This window comes from Doryrhamphus excisus, linkage group LG21, assembly GCF_037039965.1.
Source record: "Doryrhamphus excisus strain RoL-2023G ecotype Guam linkage group LG21, RoL_Dexc_Guam_v1.1, whole genome shotgun sequence".
In the NCBI taxonomy this organism is placed as follows: Eukaryota; Metazoa; Chordata; class Actinopteri; order Syngnathiformes; family Syngnathidae; genus Doryrhamphus; species Doryrhamphus excisus.
Genome location: NC_136377.1, coordinates 4,496,832 through 4,517,038, shown reverse-complemented (window position 1 = coordinate 4,517,038; position 20,207 = coordinate 4,496,832). Strand labels below are relative to the sequence as shown.

Here is a 20,207-nt window from a genome sequence, read left to right as displayed (position 1 = left end):
GAGAAAGCAAAACTACATTAAAAAAAGCACAATTCCCACCTCTTGTAAATACCTATACTGCTTTCACATTAAAACGAGGGCCAATAATTAAATTGTTGAACATAAAACTGTGATACAAAGATAGAAAGAAGCAAACGGTCCTGAACCAGAGTCTACTTTAATATGCAGGCAGTGATAATGTTCATTCTTAAATGTTTCCTACAGGATGATTTAAAGACTGAACATAAAACACATGCTTGGGATTCAAACCCTAATAAAAACACCAAAACCTAAAAACAGTACTAAACATCTGTGGGGGTCCTTAAGGAAGTGAAAGTCATTCTTTGAAGTAGCTCTTACATTAATTAAACAATAAAAAAAAAACATGTTACCACATTGTCACCTCTTATCAACCAAGAGGATGAAGGCAAAATGTTTAGAGGGCGTGCAAATCACATTTTCATTAAAAAATAAGAGGCTTCACAGCAGCAGAAATGAAGCATGCAAGGTGCAACAAGAGACTGCATAGATATCAAATGTTTTTCCTCAGAAATGCACTGACATCAATTATTCAGCTACTGACACAAGCTGATTAGGAAAACAAAAACATTGCTTATGCTCTGATTCCCTCAAAAGAAAAGCACTTTTAAAAGCCTCACCAAGAAGTCAACCCAATTGTGTTCAGTGAGAAGTAGCTTTGTTAGCAAATTTGAAGTGCAAAGACATCAGGGTGACATCGGCTGGTGGCAACAAATCTTCTGGTGTTTCGGGCTAAAATGGCTGCCGTTGAGTTCATGGTCTGTACATTCTGTGCCTGCGTGTCGTAGCAGGCCTCCATACCAACAGTGGCAGACATTGGAAGACTAAAAACGGATAAATGAAGTAGCTGACAAAAAGTTGCAAAAGAAAATATCCAGAATGTATGTATGTATTGTAACGTTTCAATTTGTTACTTGACCATTTCTAGTAAAGCACCAACCCCAGAAATTAGATGGGATTGTTTTTTTTTTTGTGCCAAAAAACGATGCCCGATAATCATAGGTACCGATAATTATCAGACATCTCTAATATTTTGGTGTAGGTATATTTTTTCTATGTACATTTTGTCTATTTTAATCTAATCATATCTATCTTTTACTGTGGCATGACAATAAACTTCCTTGAATCCTTCAAGCACAATACAATTTCCTGTTTAACCCCAAGTAACCATGACACAGTAGTAAATACAACATCGCTGCTGTGTGTGTGTGTAGGGGGGGGCAGGGAATCACGGTTACCACGGCAACATCACTGATTTGTCATCAGGACGCCTGAATGACCATTCCACGGAAGTTGACATTTAAATATGCAGGCTGATTATAGAAGTGTTTCGCTTTCCTAATGTCTAATTTTAACGTTTAAGATTTGTGGATGACAGTATAAAAACAGTTATGGAGGTCAGTCCCATATAGAGTAATGTAACAGCAACTACAACATGTATGAAAACAATACGTTTGGCGCTTGTGAAACATATAAAAACACACCAAAAACCAAGACGGAAGATGGAAGACATCTAAAGTAAAACCAGGAAAATGCAGTACTGACATGGCTCACAGTGGAATGACAATAACACACACACTTATAATGTACAGTATATGCTAGCCTGTTATTTCTGACCTTTACAGTGGAACCTCAAAGGACAACGACTTGGAGTTCAAGCAATTTGTCCTTGAAAATACGGCTCAAATTCCATTCATTCATTTTCAGGAGCGTCGCGGGGGGTGCTGGAGCCTATCCCAGCTGTCTTCGGGCAAGAGGCGGGGTACACCCTGGACTGGTCGCCAGCCAATCACAGGGCACATATAGACAAACAACCATTCACACTCACATTCATACCTATGGACAATTTGGAGTCGCTAATTAACCTAGCATGTTTTTGGAATGTGGGAGGAAACCGGAGTACCCGGAGAAAACCCACGCATGCACGGGGAGAACATGCAAACTCCACACAGAGATGCCCGAGGGTGGAATTGAACCCTGGTCTCCTAGCTGCGCGCTAACCACTCGTCCGCCGTGTCGCCCGCTCAAAGTCCAAATGAAACTAATTAAGCATGGTGTCAAGCTAAACATCAAAAGGTCAATATTGTTGGTTTAATTTAATTGTATGACTATTGTATATTATTATACGTCATTTGTGTTGTACTTTAAAGGTTGTGTTATTTTACTTTCATAAGCCTCCATAACGTCTACTGTCAAGTATGTTGACGCTTTGGATTCTGTGATGATGGCTGCTAATTTTGGCTCAAAAGGCTTGAATCTGTGTAAAGCTGTAATACTGTCTCCTTAATTTAGGATTGCAAGGATTTGATCATGGATGTTTTCAGCGTCGTTTTAAGATATACACGTCAGCAGGTACATCTGTTAGGATGATCAGACTCCAGTGTGTGTTAGTGTGTACATTTTGGAACTGTGTGTCATGCATGCGTCCTCTTTGTTTGTTCTTCATGCAAGGTTCCGTTTAATAAGTCTGAGTGCAGTTGAGGGTGCTGAAACCGGGAAGTGTGACGCGTCCGTTTTTGTAGATGTCACTGTCGGGCCCCTGGTTCATGCGTTTGACCAGGTTCTTCTCGTAGAGCAAAGGGTGGTAAGCGCCGAGCGTGCAGGCAGCGTCGTGGAAACGCTGGTAGTAATGGCAGAGTGCCGTTTTTCGGCGTGAAGGCAGGAACTCGTACACGTGCACCACCTCACACACGGACATCATCAGGACCGTACCTGAGCAGGAAAACAGGCTAGTGTGTTATTATTGTTTGGTTTTTGAAACGGTCTGCACATATGCTGCAACTTTTGCAACACATACCGAGCAGGCCAGAAGAAGGCGGGTTCTTCTGGATGGGTTCGGCCATGTTTTCTTGTATTCGCTGCCAGACCTGCCATTCAAAGCGAGGGTGCAGGATGTAGAAGGGCTGCTGGGGGTGGAGCCTCCTGTACCTCTGGTACTGGGTGAAGATAGGGTAGTCGGTCCGGTTGAACCACTGAAAAAAATATTGTTGTGATTCAATTTTCAATTGGATATTTATAGGTTATCACATGGTTTGTCTGGTATCAGGCCAGGTATCATGCCCCCAAGTGTCAGTATCAGCCCGAGACCGACATACTATTTAATCATGAGCTTATTATCACGTACTATTTAATCAAAAGACCATTTTGTTTCCAGAAAATGTTCAGTTTATTACATGTATTATATCTAAACTGTGTAAACACAACAATTGCAAAAATATTCCAACAATAATATTTTATCAACAGTCTTATCTTATCAATGTCTGACAATTAAAAGTTCCATTAATCAAGTTTGTTTTTTTTGGTGACTGGAGAAGCACTAGGCACTAAGCACTTGTGTGCTGTTCTCTGATTGGTTGTTTCACGGGCACGATACCAGAGCAGCGCGCTCTGAGTGTACAGCTACGGCGGCTGATACTGGACATGGTTAAACTCTATATTTTATCAGTATCACTGCCCTGGGCTCTGACACAGTATCATTCATGGGCGGTTTCTAGGGTACAGGGCCAATTAATACTGTAGTATGTGATAAATATGTGGAACTACATAGTGTGTTGGATGTAAACAATACCTGTGTGATATCAGCAGAAAAGGGGTCCCAGGCTACCAAAACACCTGAGCTGTACAGCGAACTGGACAGGAAGTGGTGGTCATCAGATGCCATCACCTAAAACAACATTGAAATGGACGCAGATATTAGAAATTGTTTAATTTAAGTCACATAACAATGAGTTAGAGGTTTTTACTTGGGAGTTAATGAGGCGAATGGTGGTTTTCGAACCGACATCCTTCTCATAGCCAGCGGTGGGGGCGGCGTTGAAGCGCAGCACAGCATCATGTGAATCTATTAATATTTGTTTTTAGAATTATTGTGCATTAATAGTGGAAGAATAAATACGATGGAAGAATACCTCACCTATCTCTTTGCCAAGGCCGGAGTTGCGCAGCGATCCGGCAGAGGAAACCACCGCACATCGCTTGTAGGGCCCCAGGTCGCTGGTTAGCGAATTCGGCGGGAGCAGCGAGGCCCAGGGCAGAGAAGAAAGAGCCTTGAGGTCAGGGGTCAACGTTGACACCTCCATCTTCTTGTAGAGCTGACAGAGGAGCTCAGGGCCGCTCAATTTTGGCCTTCTGGCGACATCAGCAGGGTTGGAGAACTCCACTCCGTATTTATTCATCGCCTAGAGTATAAAGGAAAACAATGGGTTCAAATATATGTATTTATTATGAATCATTATCTCTAATTAGACTGATTTGGAGTCAGCATTTTGAGTCTTCATCACATTATGACTAACCTGGTAATTCTCCACCACCTTCTTGAGTCCGTTTCCAAGCATGCTGCTGGACATCTGCTCATTCCACACTTCTCCCAAAAGGCTGTTAGGACCAAACAACTCGGCATCGCTACCTTTGCCACTCAGCTCCCCACGCCGACGCCCTCCGAACAGGGTCTCCAGCGCCCGCAAGAGCGGTCGCGGCATCATGCGTTTGAAAAAACCCTCATGCTCTCTTGACTTTGGCTTCGGCTTCTGATGCTCATGGGTGTGGTTCGGGGAAGAGAGGACGGGGATTGGGCGGCGGGGGTCGCCGGGGATGACGCCAGGAAGCTTCTGGGGGTCGACGTACACAGACTTGGCTCCGCCTCGCAGCACCTGAGGAGCGAGAAGGACGACGGGTTTGCATTCTGTCAATGCTGTTGTCAGATTTGACCAAGAAACGCACCTTGATGACAGAGTGTGTGCGTGGCTGAGCCCGAGTCCGTGCCCGCACGCCAAAGATGGCATCGGTGACGGGCACGCTGTTTTCTGCACACAGGGCGTACAGCAGCGCCATGGAGATGCAGAAGAAGGCCATGCAGAGCGCTCCACGGCGTGCACGACGCCTGAGACGCCATAGCTGGCTAACTCTGTCTGCTGCCCCGGGGACCTGCATATGCAAAAGTATAGAGACACAGGAAGTGGAAAAAAATGACTTTCTACAAGATTCTGTTCTGATGTGTTATCATGTCGTTTTTTGCATATTAATATTTGAACTATTATTAAAATACTACAGTAGGGAGGTAACTATTGCCCTTATTGTTTTCATCCATCCATTTTCTATGCCGCTTATCCTCACTTAGGGTAAAGGGGTATGCTGGAGCCTATCCCGGCTGACTTGAGGCGGGAAGCGGGGTACATCCTGGACTGGTCACCAGCCAATCACAGGGCACATATAGACAAACAACCATTCACACTCACATCATACCTATGGACAATTTGGAGTCGCTAATTAACCTAGCATGTTTTTGGAATGTGGGAGGAAACCGGAGTACCCGGAGAAAACCCACGCATGCACGGGGAGAACATGCAAACTCCACACAGAGATGGCCGAGGGTGGAATTGAACTCGGGTTTCCTAGCTGTGAGGCCTGTACGCTAACCACTCCATCGCCGTGCAGCCTCTGTCAAAACTTAAATTATTCATTCATTCATTTTCTACCGTTTATCCTCACCAGGGTCACAGAGGTGCTGGAGCCTATCCCAGCTGTCTTCGGGCGAGAGGCGGGGTACACCCTGGACTGGTGGCCAGCCAATCACAGGGCACATATAGACAAACAACCATTCACACTCACATTCATACCTACGGACAATTTGGAGTCGCCAATTAACCTAGCATGTTTTTGGAATGTGGGAGGAAACCGGAGAACCCGGAGAAAACCCACGCATGCACGGGGAGAACATGCAAACTCCACACGGAGATTCCCAAGATCTGAACCCATATCTTCCCCATCTCCTGACTTTGTGGCCAACACGCTAACCACTCGTCCACCGTGGCGGCCCCCTTGTTTTATATATCAAAATAAACTTCAAAAACATGGGCTGCATGGTTACCACGCAGGCCTCACAGCTAGGAGACCCGAGTTCAATTCCACCCTCTGTGTGGAGTTTGCATGTTCTCCCCGTGCATGTGTGGGTTTTCTCCGGGTACTCCGGTTTCCTCCCACATTCCAAAAACATGCTAGGTTAATTAGCGACTCCAAATTGTCCATAGGTATGAATGTGAGTGTGAATGGTTGTTTGTCTATATGTGCCCTGTGATTGGCTGGCAACCAGTCCAGGGTCTACCCCGCCTCTCGCCCCAAGACAGCTGGGATAGGCTCCAGAATAGGAGGATGAGCGGTAGAAAATGAATGAATGAACTTCAAACACAAGATGACAGAAAAAGGCAAAAGAATTGACCTCAAATGCCCCCCCCCCCAAACCCCACCCTAGGGCAGATGAAGTGAGGGAGAAGATGGAATGGTGAAGGAGGGGTAGTCATGTAGAAAGCAGACTCAGCGTGGCCTTAATAGAACGAGGAAAGAAACACAAGGGACATGGAGGAGAGGAGGCTCCACCCACATTTGACCCTGTTGTCATTCATACTTTTATACATGCGGATGATTGACAGTGTCTTTGGAGCTTACTCAAATTAATCTGCTCTTTAACAGAAAGAGGAGATTTTCTTTTGCACGACTGACCTCGGGGAATAAAGCGAAGAGGCCTTTCAGGACGCAGCTGCTCCACTTTGCCTTATAATCGTTTCTGTGACGTTTCTGTGATCGGTGCACATCTGTTTTCTCATTCACTGTGGTTCCGTGTAAGGACATCAAAAAACCAACTCGGTTTAGTTGAGAAACCTGCAGCCCAATTCCGTTGCAAGCCTCACTCACATGAAATAAACATGATCATCTTCTACAGCGCCAATATGACAGATGGCCGTGTCACTCGGCATCTACTTAAAGATGTCGCCCTAAATCCCTGCTTTCTTTTACACGCACAACGGACCTGCAATATGTGTGTGTGTGTAGCATTCATGGTCACATGACTACCCATCGGCTATCAAAGCGCCGAATCAGAGCGGGGAGCCTGATTGGTTTGCTCTCTGCCGGCCAATCACAGAGCAAACACAGCAGCACAGTCTTGCCATGATGGAGAAATATACAAAAAAACTGTTCATGTAAGCTACATTTTAGCTTCAAATATGACTCAGATATTATTGTTTAACTTTAGGTAAGCTACACAGTAAGCTAAAAAACAACATTACCTTCAACCAGTACAAGATTTAGACCCTAGTTACATGTTGTCAGGGCTGTTATTCATCACAATAGCCACATGAATCAGCACAAAAATGTCATCTTTTATGTGCAATAGTCAATGTTCATAGTAAATACAACATCATTTCAATAATACTATTGATTTTGATACAAAATAATTTCCAAAAAAAATTATGTAATATGTACATATGTAGCGCGCAGACCTCACAGCTAGGAGACCAGGGTTCAATTCCACCCTCGGGCATCTCTGTGTGGAGTTTGCATGTTCTCCCCGTGCATGCATGGGTTTTCTCCAGGTTCTCCGGTTTCCTCCCACATTCCAAAAACATGCTAGGTTAATTAGCGACTCCATATTGTCCATAAGTATGAATGTGAGTGTGAATGGTTGTTTGTCTATATGTGCCCTGTAATTGGCTGGCGACCAGTCCAGGGTGAACCCCGCCTCTCGCCCGAAGACAGCTGGGATAGGCTCCAGCACCTCTGTGACCCTCGTGAGGATAAACGGTAGAAAATGAATGAATGAATAATTTAAGTTTTGACAGAGACTGCACAGCGATGGAGTGGTTAGCGCGCAGGCCTCACAGCGAGGAGACCCGAGTTCAATTCCACCCTCGGCCATCTCCGTGGGTTTTCTCCGGGTACTCCGGTTTCCTCCCACATTCCAAAAACATGCTAGGTTAATTAGCGACTCCAAATTGTTAGTATGAATGTGAGTGTGAATGGTTGTTTGTCTATATGTGCCCTGTGATTGGTTGGTGTACCCCGCCTCTCACCCAAAGACAGCTGGGATAGGCTCCAGCACCCCCCGCAACCCTTGTGAGGAAAAGCGGTAGAAAATGAATGAATGAATGAATGAATGAACATATGTATTAAAAAACACACCCATTTAAGATGAAGCTTCAAATGCAAACAAAAATAACAAATATATAATACAATATGAATATAAAAATAAAAACACAACCGCTTGAGGTGCTGATTGTTGTGCTGCATCTGTGTTATTAATAACCTGGCGATATATTGCACGTGCAGCGATGCTGAGGGTGAGTCACAATAACAGCAACTGTTACTCCCGTCGAAACAGCGCATCGCACATTCACTCAAGTCATCGCATATTAGGATTCGAATGACTGTTTTTAGGATTGTGATAACTTTTACCTTGTAGCCCATGCTGAGTTGTGGGTGTTGTTGCTTAGAAACTGACTGCCGCCTTATGGTTTCCCCTCATCCCTTATCTCCTCATCCCTCCTGTAAGACAGACATATTTATAGAAGTATATGGCACAGTATCATGTACAATAATACAACATTAGCTGTTTCAATGTGCAGGAAGTGTCGACACTTCATAATATGAATGCATGTTATGTACAAGGGTTGGCAACATTGATCCGTGATTGTATTTCTGTGAATCGAAAAGAGCTCAGAGGCATTTCTATTGATCGGATGTATTGAGTCAGGAAGAATAGATTATGGTAAAGACTGATACCCCAGATAACTCTGGTCGGTACTGGACTTTCAGTGTTAAGTTTGTTCGTAATTTTAAAAAGCTGCTTCCTGTATCAGTATCATTCTTAAGGATGGTCGTCCAGAAACCGGAATCGGTTCGATCCTTGCTCCCTCCACCCAGTCACTGTGTATTATAGTAAGACGCTTCACCCACTCGACCTCCAGTGCTGCCCACACCGGCGAATTAATGTTTGGTGATGGTCAGAGAGGCCGTAAACACAAATTGGAAGCCATGTTTCCATCAGACTACCTCAAATCAGCTGTGACTACAGATATAGATTACCGCCACCATTAAAAGAATAAAGGGTTTACTTCATTATGAAGCGCTTTGGGTGCCTTGGAAAGCGAATCCTTTATTGTTATTATATGATGAAATGTACAAAATGCCAAACCCGAGAAAGGTTCAAGTTCAAACAACAGTTTTGTCATGTCCAATGGTGATGCTAACTGTACCACCACCTTCTGTACAACTACGTTCTTCATAGTAAACATTTCATTGGTATCAAACATATTATGTCATATTATACATTCACTAATTGCATAAGTCCACATAAAAATAAAAATGCGACTCAAAATAGAACACAAGAACATTAATAATAGATGGATGGATGAATAGATGCATAGATAGATGGATATTGGCTGACCTATGTAACGTAGTGCTCCTCTGTCACCAGCCGTCCTTGTTCGTCCTGCGTCGTTGCTGTTCTTTAAACCCACACTACGGTGCCAAACAGACCGTCTTTTGGGTCGCCATGGTCCCGTTTTTGAGTACGAGCCGAGGTAGCATTAGGATAAACACGGTCAAGAACTGCAACTGCTCAGGCTTTCATTCGACCCGCAGCAGGATGCGCATCAAGACTGCCAATATGTTGAACGTGTACTTCCGTTTTTAATCACAAAATAAGAGCATTCGGTCATGTTTATGCACTCGACATCCATATAACGGCAATGATTAAGGACAAGTGTACTCGTTGGCGAAAAGTGCCTCTTTATTAGAATGGTGCCCATATATTTTATGAGGTCTGTCAATACAACATGTACATTTTAATGGTTCATGAGCAGAGATAGCTATTGTATTGATATATGATTAAGTGACACCTACGGCACACAGACCTCGTGGCGCAACGGTAGCGCGTCTGACTCCAGATCAGAAGGTTGCGTGTTCAAATCACGTCGGGGTCAAATTTTTTTCGTGTACCAAGTCGTCATTTCTTCCATTTGGCTCATGTTCTCATCCATGTTTTTTTTAACAAAACTGTCAATTTGGTAAAATTATATTTCCATTGTTTTTCAAAAAGCAACTGGAATAAAGCTGAGAGACTGTACTTATTTTCTGTCAGGCTCAATTTTGTATTTTCACTTAACAAGGAAGTTCATTTTATTTCACTTTAGGAACACATTCCGTAATGTAAAACCAATAAATTATCATGTGACAGTAAAATTTAAGAATAGACAAAAAATGGTAGCTTCCATGCTAAATGCTGCTGCTGCTTCCGGAGTTTCGGATGCTGACTTTCTTGCGTGTGTTGTCCGTGCAGCGTTCCAGGATGAGCTCTGGACTCGGTCGAGGAGGGATAACTGGGGCCTCCTGCTTTAGCTCACATTCGGAAATCAAGCTCATCTGCTCAGGAATGTTCCCTAGGGATCATAAATACAAAATCACAGAACCTTAAAATACGAAAATTAGGAAAATGCCAAATATTTGCTTGCACTGTATTTTTGAAGTTTGTAGTACAAGTTACTACTTATCGTCTAACCTTGGTTCTTCCGTTCCCTCAGGGGTGACTTTTCCATATTCCTGTTTTTCCTCGGCAAAGCGGTGGGGCGCTCGCCCTTCTGCTGCAGATATCGGCGGCTGTTCCTGCGGTAGGCTTCCTGGCTGAGGCGCTGTCGGGAGCGGTTGTGGATGCTCTTGGCATTTTTAATGGTGGACCTGAACAAAATTCAAGACAAAACTCAACACTGATAGCAAAAAATAATAACAATAATAATAATGAGGCTGAGCGTCTGTTATATACCTGCGAGGTGGAGGTTTCACTCCCTGCAACTGCTTGGATCCATAATTGGCGCCTTTGCCGGCTTTCTGCAGGAACATGGAGGGAAAGTGACCGGTCTCCTCGCCTTTCCTGAACCAACCAGGATAAAGAAGCAAAGAATTGTCCTGTCATGGAAGTTTCTATATGAAACCCGTCTACTCCATCAAGAAACCTCATACCTGACGACCCACCAGCCATCCAAAAGCTTGTGAATGACCTCAATGGTTTCCCCTTTCTCCAAAGAAATCTCATCCTCTGTCTCCTTCTTGTAGGCTCTGATGGTGACGTGCAGCTCTCCTAAAAGGCCAGCATTCGATGTCATGTGACAAACAACAACATATTTAAAAAAAAAGCAGCATTCATAATTGAAAAGGACCTTCGTAATTTGGCTCCACGTCTTCCGCCTCTTCTGGTCCGTCCAGAGGTTCCAGGTAGGAGGCAGGAGCCCAACCTCGTTTGGTGTCACACTGACAGAACCACCAACCTGCAAGCACCAGCATGTTATTAAAGAATAATAACAATAACAATGGATTTATATTATGCCTTTCACATTAAGTTATGCTAGGCTATGCTCACCATTCTGGTTTTTCTCCACAATCTCTACCAAGTCTCCGGTGTACAGATTGAGCTCGTGTTTGGATGTCTTGACGAAGTCTGCGATCACTCTGTATGTGTCCAGGATGATTGGACCTGATATCTCTGAAATATAGAGATATATACAATATCATCATATAATATAACTTAATAAAGTCATGACTAGAAAATAGAAATAAAATGGGAAAAGGTTTCAAACAAGGCGGCACAGCGGACGAGTGGTTAGCGCGCAGACCTCACAGCTAGGAGACCAGGGTTCAATTCCACCCACCCTCGGCCATCTCTGTATGGAGTTTGCATGTTCTTCCCGTGCATGCGTGGGTTTTCTCCGGGTACTCCGGTTTCCTCCCACATTCCAAAAACATGCTAGGTTAATTAGCGACTCCAAATTGTCCATAGGTATGAATGTGAGTGTGAATGGTTGTTTGTCTATATGTGCCCTGTGATTGGCTGGCGACCAGTCCGGGGTGTACCCTGCCTCTGAATAATAAAATACATTAATGAATCACATGAAAATTAACTTCATCATTTTTGCCGGCCTCCATATATTGCCAAGCCTGAAATGCGTTTATTTATATTTTTTTAATTGAATGTAAATTAAGCTGCACGGTGAACAAGTGGTGAGCGCGCAGACCTCACAGCTAGGAGACCAGGGTTCAATTCCATCATCGGCTATCTCTGTGTGGAGTTTGCATGTTCTCCCCGTGCATGTGTGGGTTTTCTCCGGGTACTCCGGTTTCCTCCCACATTCCAAAAACATGCTAGATTAATTGGCGGTATGAATGTGAGTGTGAATGGTTGTTTGTCTATATGTGCCCTGTGATTGGCTGGCCACCAGTCCAGGGTGTACCCCGCCTCTCTGCCCTGGTAGAAAATGAATTAATGAATGAAATCTGATACCGATATCAATGATAACCGATATGGTGATATCAGACATCCCCGTTTTGTTCGTCAGCTCCAGGCTTACCAGATATATAGACTTTGGTCTCCGTGACGATTTCACTTTTTTTCACTCTGAAACAGAAAATAACTGGAGTTTCATCATGTGTTAGGAGTCATATGCTGATGATTCATCTACAACAGTCTATCCCAATCTAAAACAACAGGGGTGTCCCCCCTTTCAGGGGGAGTGGGGGCCAGTCATGGTTTATTGATCGATGTACTGACGCGTTTGGAGCGGGTGGGTTTTCGTCCTCCAGTCGAACTTTGAAGAAGATATTGAGGTGTGTGCAGCGTGAGATGTGCGGCGGCAGGTTGACCAGTGATTGGCAGTACTCGGCCAAGGTACTCTGCTTGGTTTGCCGTGACCTTTGACTCTCCACCCAGCGTGGGGCTGCGAACACACACACACACAAACAGACACACATATACACACACACACACGCAGCGACAAGAGGAAGCATTGAAATGGTCTGATGTACAAAGTGATGAAATGCATGAAATTTTTGGTTGTGTTTTCCCGTTTCAGCTCGGTTGCTTCAATAAAGAAACCAAAAAAAACGAGAAGTCAAGAGTGTTGACAGGCAGGTGCTTCCTGAAATATTTTCGTTTTTTTATTTTTTATTGTTGCATCAATTTAAATATCCACACTCATTTGTCTGTTTGGACTGTGGTATCACTTTGAATAAAATTCAATAGAAATAGCTTGAAAAGGATAAATCGCAAAAGGATAAGATTACTTACCTGGCAGTGATGGAATGATGCGATCCTTCTTCTCGATTTGGCCAGATTCAATCGGAAACATCTCTTTCAGGGATTTCTGCGAACATATTACACAAATATAAGTCATGTACCGTCTTCTTAGTTTAACATCATGCTGTTTCACCGCCAGGAACTCACATGGAAAGTGTAGATTTCAGGATATGTCCTGTAGATGAGTTTCTCCGAGAGGTCGCTCCATTTCACCATCAGCATGTACACCTAAAAATAAATGCACCGTATTAAACACGCAAAAAAAAAAGAAAAAGTGCAAGATTCAGCCTGATGCTAGGCGTGATATGTTCGGAGCCTCACATAGTGCTGACTGGGGTAAAAGCGTTTCTCAAAGCCCAGCAGCTTCACGTGTCGGATGTACAGTTCCTCCATGTTGGGTGGGGAAACAACAAGTAAGATGGATGTCTGGATGGAGACCAACTGAAAAGAGAAGCGAGTGGTAGCTCTGATATACGGTATAATAAGTGTGTGTGTGTGCGTATTTATTGTGTCATCAACATCCCTTAAGAGTTACTTCCTCTTGCAAATATGTTTTTTTAAAAAAAAAAAACCTCAAGTCACCTCCCCAAAAGATAAAAGGTATTATTTGCGGATGATACCATTGCTTTTTGTTCTGGAGGGAGTACAAACAAAATCATTAGAAAGGTCAGAGAAGAAATGGTCACTCATTTCAGTATGTGGAATCAAACTATGGAATGGATTGAGTAAGGAAATCAAACAATGCACAACGATGAGCCAATTCAAGAAACAATACAAGCAGTTGATGTTTGCTAAATACAAGGATGAAGAGTCTTGAACCAGTCATGATGTGCTATATACTACTATATACTTACATTATTATTATTTATTTAAATTATTTGGGCAATGTACTGTTCACGCTGCACTTTACATTATGTTGTTCATATTTGGTGTCTGTTCTATCTATTCTCCACAGTATTATTATTATTATTATTTATTATTACTTATCTTCTTTTGTGTCTGTTATTATATGGGAGCCAGGCAACGACATTTCGTTGGCAATTTCACTACTGTGTTTTTGTGCAATGACAATAAAGGGAGTCTATCTATATATATATATGTATAAATATATATATATATATATATATATATATATATAATCACTATATTCACTATATTGACAGTTACTATGGTAACCATTATGTCATTGGATGGTCATATCACCTCGTACTTCGGTACATTCGGTGCATTATTATTAAAAAAAACCTTAAACTGTATTATGGAAAGCAGGAAGTGAACAAATGTAACAGTTACTGATTGTAAAAGTACCAGATGGAGGGGTAGGATTTAATAAGCTTTGCTTCTTCCTACTCCTTTTGGACATGTGGAACTGTGAACTGATTATGTGATGCATTCAATTGTAATCTGATGCATGTTCAAATGAAATAAAACCATTACCATAAAGGAAATACATTTCCCATTACGACAAGTACATGTTATGTTTTTATTGTTGTTGGAGTTGCCGTTAATTTGTTGTATAAATATATATATATATATATATATTTTAATTCAAGCATTTAAGTGACACAGACAAATAAAAAGTATCTGATATGTTTTATATTTAGTAGAATTAGACACAATCTTCACAATGTATTCCCAGTCATCAATTCTGTCTGTCAACCTACAAAAAGAGGAACCCCCGGCCGCCCAAACATATGCTAACTTCCTTTAATCTGGTTCGAAATCAGAAGTCCAACTAAAATGTTGCAACTAAAAGTGCTTGCTCAAGACATGAAATGTCATTTATTGTCATGGAAACATGGGCATTTAACTGTTATTATACCTTCATATCTTTTACGGGACAACACAAAAGAAACAACACTTTCACACATGTACAGCGTAGATAACAATGTCGCCCTCAAAATAACTCAACACGCCGCCATTAATGTCTAAACCGGTGACAAGTGAATCCAGCTCCAGACCTGATCAGATCCTGATCAGAGTAGCTCCGCCGTTCCTGTTAATCGCTTCAAAAATTTGTTTGAGTGCCTGTTGGGAACATTGCTCCAAGTGGTAAAAGATGGCTTCACCAAGGGTGTCATCAGCGGTCTAGAACTGATGATCAACATTTCTATCCACCGTTTGACGACCCTGCACCACCTGAAGCTCCGGTGTTCCACTGAATGAAAAAGCATCCCAGATCCTGATGGATTGCTTCCACTGTGCCGGGTAGAAAACATCCCAGGTGGATCATTTGGGTCGAGGACCCGTTGTCTGTCTTGAAGGACAGCCAATCAGATCCTCCGGCTCGGTGCAAGTGAAATTTATGGGGGTGTAAAACTTGACTATTTTGTTCAATAATGCTCAGGATCTTTCCAAAAAATGTGTATGACTGTCATAGACCACACTAGCATGTGGTCTTAAACTTTTGATCAGGTGAAAAACATAAAAAAATAATAATAATTACAAGCTCCAAATGTTCTTTTTTTTGTCTCACTCCCCTCTTCTTGCTTTTTAATACTGTCCAAATGTGCAAAGTGCATATTGTAGTAATTTATGAACTGGATCTCACTTGATAAGCACACTTTTAACTGTCAAATCTAGTTACAAACAAACCAAAATACAGTTTAATTGTAGATACCGTACGCGCAAATATACACACCCCTTAAATACATCCATGTTAAATAAAATGACTGACAAAATGTGTAAATGTTTTCTATTTGATCTATTTGATCCAGGAGTACTGTCTGTAACCGCCCTACGCCCCATATCAAACCCTGTGTTTACCTCCGTCACAACTTCCACCAAAAAAACACAACCGGATCCAATTCATGGCGAGGTTTTTGTTTTAATGCGAGCTCAGATGTCTCTTCTTACAGGAAACGCTGTGTCACATTTGTCACAACTCAATTTTAGATGTTTTAAAGGACGAAAGGTGAAGAAAAGTAGCCGTGGATGTCGCCGAACGACTCACTGTCAGAGAGGTTTGAAAGCTCAAGTAAAGAAAATAGCACGATTCCGGCGATATAAATGACATGAAACTGACGTTTAGGGTGTTTTCTTGTCATTTAAGCAAAAAATGTACTGGGAGATGTTTGTTTTCCATGTGGTTTGAGGTCGAAATGGTGAGGAGAAAACACAAAAGAGAGTCCTCCTTTCCGCCGGAGAGCAGAGCGGCGCTGGTGGTTGAGTCTCTACGGTTCTCATGTGCCTTATAAGTCCCGCCTCCTGAATGCCTGACGTTAACTCGTCTCGAGCGACGCACACACAAGACAGCAAAACATGGCAGAGGAAGCACCAGCAGCTGCGGGGCCGTCTAAAGCCCAGGCTAAACCCACAAAGAAGAAGGCGGCGGCGTCCAAGCCGCGAAGCGACGGCCTCAGTCTCCCTAAACTGATCACACAGGTGGTGGCTGAATCCAAAGAGCGCAAGGGAACATCGGTCGCTGCGATCAAGAAGGCTCTGGGAGGCAAAGATGTCGATGTGGTTAAATCCAACAAGCGGATCAACACCGCTCTGGTCAACTTGGTGACGAATGGAGTCCTGCTTCAAACCAAGGGAATCGGCGCTTCTGGGTCATTTAAGGTGGCTAAGAAGGAGTCCGAACCCAAACCCAAGGCAGCTAAGAAGCCTGTCGCCAAGAAGTCGCCAGCCAAGAAGACTGCCGCAAAGAAGGCACCTGCCGCCAAGAAACCTGCCGCTAAGAGCAAAAAAGCCGCCGCCCTCAAGAAAGCCAAGTCTCCAGCTAAGAAGACAAAGGCCAGCGCCGCTAAGAGCCCGAAGAAGCCGAAAGCGGCCGCCAAAAAACCCAAGCCCGCCGCCAAGAAGCCGGCGGCTAAAAAGGCTCCCGCAAAGAAAACTCCCGCCAAGAAGCCAGCGGCCAAGAAGGCTGCACCCAAGAAGTCCAAGAAGTGAATGGACTGACATTCATTCTCATCTTGCTTCAACCAAAGGCTCTTTTAAGAGCCACCACAACATCCACTAAACAGCATTTCCTTCGTGTTGTATTACCATTTCTGTAAAATATATGTGACTATTTCCCATACGTCCCTTAACGTTACACAAGCATACACTCGAGATAAAGTGTATCGTCCTCACTCACATTTGCATTTATAAAACAATATGGCGGCATAAGCGAACTAAGCACATTCTTAGGGCCTCTTCACCACTTAGGTGTCCCCAACTTAAAAGAAGTTTGAGTAGCCTAACCGCTATTCGCGTGAATACGTTTGACAAGCAAATAGCTTCTGTCTATAATAATGGCGACATTGGCTTGAATTATTGCTAAATGTATATTGTCGTTTATAAAGTGGATGTTTTGACATAGTAACGTATTTCGTTTATTTGTGTATAGTATTTGTAAATAGCCTTAGCCGATATTAAAGAGTGTCTTCATTTCGCTCGTGAAAGGCGTTTTCACTTGATTGGTTCCCTCATTTCAAAAATATTCCCTCCACCAGATTGATTGGCTCATTTCAAAACACTGTCCACCAATAGGTTGTCAGTTACAGAGCGCGTGACCATCGCACTCGACCAATCAGCGTCGCCGTGGTGCCACAGCCTCTCTATAAAGCTGCTGCTCCCGGCGTCATTTGTCACATTGCTTCGACTGAATAAGCAAACGCTTAGCCTACGTGAAGATGGCCAGAACAAAGCAAACCGCTCGTAAGTCCACCGGAGGCAAAGCTCCCAGGAAGCAGCTGGCCACCAAGGCTGCCCGCAAGAGTGCACCGGCCACCGGTGGCGTCAAGAAACCTCACCGTTACAGGCCCGGCACCGTGGCCCTGAGAGAGATCCGTCGTTACCAGAAGTCCACCGAGTTGCTGATCCGTAAGCTGCCCTTCCAGCGCCTGGTCAGGGAGATCGCTCAGGACTTCAAAACCGACCTGCGTTTCCAGAGCTCTGCCGTCATGGCGCTGCAGGAGGCCAGCGAGGCTTACCTGGTGGGTCTCTTCGAGGACACCAATCTGTGTGCCATCCACGCCAAGAGAGTCACCATCATGCCCAAAGACATCCAGCTGGCTCGCCGTATTCGCGGAGAGCGTGCTTAAGCGACCCCCGACTTTCATTCAACCAACGGCTCTTTTAAGAGCCACCAAACCCGCATTTGAAGAGCTTTAACCTGTTTTCTTAACTTAATCACATATTGATGGTTATGCAACGCACAATCAAGCAGAAGCACCAATGCATTTACAGTCTCAACTGGCAACCACTGATAGTAAAAATCCCTAACGTGTATCGGCGGAGTTGTCGCATCTTAAGCACTCGTTTGTAGGCACTCAAGGTGGAAAACTATAAAAGCAGGAACTCTTAATTACGGCCCACATCGAATATGAAACAGACTAGCAAACACTTGCCTGGTCTTTATTACACGTATTCTATTCACAAAGTCACAATCACTGTTTTCATATCCTATTAAACCGGCGCCACTTACTTAATGTTATTAAACCTTCCACCCACACAATTCAAAGCTCGATAGACACGTGACACAATCCACCCAATCCCGTTTCAGCGTCAGCACATAGTTATTTGCATAGGCGGCCTTTGAAGAGCTATAACTTTTGCTTTCCTCACATCATCGCACATTCATAAATGCATAAGCATAATAACGTTAATTCAGTATTCACAATGAGGCCATTTCTAACAGACGCACATGTCTATACAGTGTCTCAACCGGCAACCACTGATAGTAAAAATCCCCAACGTGTATCAAGTTGTCACGTCGTATTAAGCACTGGTTCGTAGGTAGTCAACATTAAAAACAATGGCCATTTGTGCACGACTGTACTTTCACTTTAAAAGCAGGGACCCTACTTACTTCCCACGTCGAATATGAAACAGACTACTAAACACTCGCCTGGTCTTTATTACACGTATTCTATTCACAAAGTCACAATCACTGTTTTCTTACCACCCCGTTAAAACGGCGCCACTTACTTAATTTATTGTTAAACCCTCCTCCCACACAATTCAAAGCTCGGTAGACACGTGACACAATCCACCCAATCAAGTTTCAGCGTCAGCACATAAATATTTGCATAGGCGGCCTATAAAGTCATAATTGGGGCCGCACTTCTTCATTCTCCTTTGAACTCTCGCAAAGCAGTAGCCATGCCCGATCCGGTCAAAGCACCCAAGAAAGGCTCTAAGAAAGCCGTCTCCAAAGCCACTAAGACCGGCAAGAAGAAGAGGAGAACCAGGAAGGAAAGCTACGCCATCTACGTCTACAAGGTCCTCAAGCAGGTCCACCCGGACACCGGCATTTCTTCCAAGGCCATGAGCATCATGAACTCCTTCGTGTCCGACATCTTCGAGCGAATCGCCGGGGAGGCTTCTCGCCTGGCGCATTACAACAAGCGCTCCACCATCACCTCCAGGGAGATCCAGACAGCCGTTCGCCTGCTTCTCCCCGGAGAACTGGCCAAACACGCCGTCTCCGAAGGCACCAAAGCCGTGACCAAGTACACCAGCTCCAAGTGAACACTCACTTGGCTACTCAAAGGCCCTTTTCAGGGCCACCCACATCTCCTACTGGGCAATCTTCTACACCCTATTCTTTTTTTCCTCATTTTGTACACTTAACTAATATTAGTGATACAATGACTGGCAATAGTGAATAAATTCAGATGCAGAATATAGCTGCTTCTGCAGCTGCTGTACCAAGCTTGTTGGGCGGAAGACTACACTGACAACTGAGGAAAAACATTGGCTGCTTAATAAATATAAATGATCACTTTATATATTAATATACTATATTACTTCACAAGGGTCACAGGCGTGCTGGAGCCTATCCCAGCTGTCTTAGGGCAAGAAGCGGGGTACACCCTGGACTGGTCGCCAGCCAATCACAGGGCACATATAGACAAACAACCATTTACACTCATATGAAAAATACATGAAAAACTGGTTCTCACCTCTGTTAACAGGATCCTGTTTTTCCCAGACAGGACATGACATCAGACCATGGAGAGCACAAGTCTTGACAGAGGGCCAAAGCACTGCAGGTTATCTCTCCAAACAGTTTCTCCAGCAGGTGATTTAATTGACGAGCTCCTTCCCTCAAAACAAATGAGGGTTAATCATTAAAATCACCTGCTTTAGCGACTGTCTGGAAAGAAAACCTGTAGTGTCTCGGCCCTCCATGGCATGAGTTTGACACAAAACTAGTATTCAGCTTTTAGGCAGCGCCATCTGCTGGCTAAAATATTAACAGTGTAAACAGCTTACTGTGTGACAAGAAGCCCGGGTCTAATATGACAAAACAGTTAACAGTTTACTTTAGGTTTGAGATCATGAAACTGTGATTGTACCACAC

At 43.6% G+C, this 20,207-nt stretch overlaps 5 protein-coding genes and 1 non-coding gene across 8 annotated transcripts; 4 read left to right on the top strand and 2 right to left on the bottom strand.

Moving 5' to 3' along the window:
- Positions 1-138: 138 nt before the first annotated feature.
- Positions 139-9,468, bottom strand: st6gal1 (ST6 beta-galactosamide alpha-2,6-sialyltranferase 1). Its single transcript, XM_058087167.2, has 9 exons — positions 9,236-9,468; positions 8,245-8,334; positions 4,738-4,941; positions 4,311-4,667; positions 3,932-4,196; positions 3,762-3,859; positions 3,587-3,682; positions 2,816-2,990; positions 139-2,730 (listed from the first exon to the last, which is right to left on the bottom strand). The coding sequence occupies exons 2-9, from the start codon at positions 8,254-8,256 to the stop codon at positions 2,477-2,479; spliced, it is 1,461 nt and encodes a 486-aa protein (XP_057943150.2). The 5' UTR covers positions 8,257-8,334; positions 9,236-9,468; the 3' UTR covers positions 139-2,476.
- A 94-nt stretch (positions 9,469-9,562) lies between these two features.
- ncf1 (neutrophil cytosolic factor 1) lies at positions 9,563-19,860 on the bottom strand. 3 transcript variants are annotated; one of them, XM_078787570.1, is made up of 12 exons: positions 19,807-19,860; positions 13,235-13,354; positions 13,061-13,141; positions 12,905-12,980; positions 12,389-12,554; positions 12,189-12,235; positions 11,204-11,326; positions 11,004-11,111; positions 10,807-10,924; positions 10,610-10,717; positions 10,349-10,524; positions 9,563-10,229 (listed from the first exon to the last, which is right to left on the bottom strand). In XM_078787570.1, exons 2-12 carry the CDS (start codon positions 13,304-13,306, stop codon positions 10,066-10,068), a joined length of 1,239 nt encoding a protein of 412 aa, XP_078643696.1. In that variant the 5' UTR covers positions 13,307-13,354; positions 19,807-19,860; the 3' UTR covers positions 9,563-10,065. The 3 variants fall into 3 exon arrangements, with proteins under 3 accessions (XP_078643696.1, XP_057943142.2, XP_078643697.1); XM_058087159.2 differs by lacking the exon at positions 19,807-19,860 and adding an exon at positions 17,653-17,943; XM_078787571.1 differs by lacking the exon at positions 13,235-13,354.
- On the top strand, positions 9,702-9,773 carry trnaw-cca (transfer RNA tryptophan (anticodon CCA)). Its single transcript has one exon. It is a non-coding gene; the product is annotated as a tRNA-Trp (tRNA).
- Positions 16,123-17,070, top strand: LOC131138334 (histone H1-like). The gene has a single exon (XM_058087163.2). It carries the CDS (start codon positions 16,175-16,177, stop codon positions 16,805-16,807), a length of 633 nt encoding a protein of 210 aa, XP_057943146.2. The 5' UTR covers positions 16,123-16,174; the 3' UTR covers positions 16,808-17,070.
- LOC144894540 (histone H3) lies at positions 17,482-18,055 on the top strand. Its single transcript, XM_078787574.1, has one exon. It carries the CDS (start codon positions 17,533-17,535, stop codon positions 17,941-17,943), a length of 411 nt encoding a protein of 136 aa, XP_078643700.1. The 5' UTR covers positions 17,482-17,532; the 3' UTR covers positions 17,944-18,055.
- On the top strand, positions 18,974-19,412 carry LOC131138333 (histone H2B 1/2-like). The gene has a single exon (XM_058087162.2). It carries the CDS (start codon positions 19,004-19,006, stop codon positions 19,370-19,372), a length of 369 nt encoding a protein of 122 aa, XP_057943145.1. The 5' UTR covers positions 18,974-19,003; the 3' UTR covers positions 19,373-19,412.
- Positions 19,861-20,207: the final 347 nt, after the last annotated feature.

Excerpts from the sequence above, each read along its gene's own strand:
- st6gal1 (XM_058087167.2), bottom strand. Across the intron at positions 4,668-4,737 it reads GCACACACTCTGTCATCAAG|GTGCTGCGAGGCGGAGCCAA; the intron begins GTGCGTTTCTTG and ends CTCGCTCCTCAG. Across the intron at positions 3,683-3,761 it reads TTCGCCTCATTAACTCCCAA|GTGATGGCATCTGATGACCA; the intron begins GTAAAAACCTCT and ends ATGTTGTTTTAG.
- ncf1 (XM_078787570.1), bottom strand. The coding sequence starts at position 13,306 with ATGGAGGAACTGTACATCCGACACGTGAAGCTGCTGGGCTTTGAGAAA. Across the intron at positions 11,327-12,188 it reads GACCAAAGTCTATATATCTG|AGATATCAGGTCCAATCATC; the intron begins GTAAGCCTGGAG and ends TCTATATTTCAG. Across the intron at positions 10,525-10,609 it reads GTGAAACCTCCACCTCGCAG|GTCCACCATTAAAAATGCCA; the intron begins GTATATAACAGA and ends AATTTTGTTCAG.
- LOC131138334 (XM_058087163.2), top strand. The coding sequence starts at position 16,175 with ATGGCAGAGGAAGCACCAGCAGCTGCGGGGCCGTCTAAAGCCCAGGCT.
- LOC144894540 (XM_078787574.1), top strand. The coding sequence starts at position 17,533 with ATGGCCAGAACAAAGCAAACCGCTCGTAAGTCCACCGGAGGCAAAGCT.
- LOC131138333 (XM_058087162.2), top strand. The coding sequence starts at position 19,004 with ATGCCCGATCCGGTCAAAGCACCCAAGAAAGGCTCTAAGAAAGCCGTC.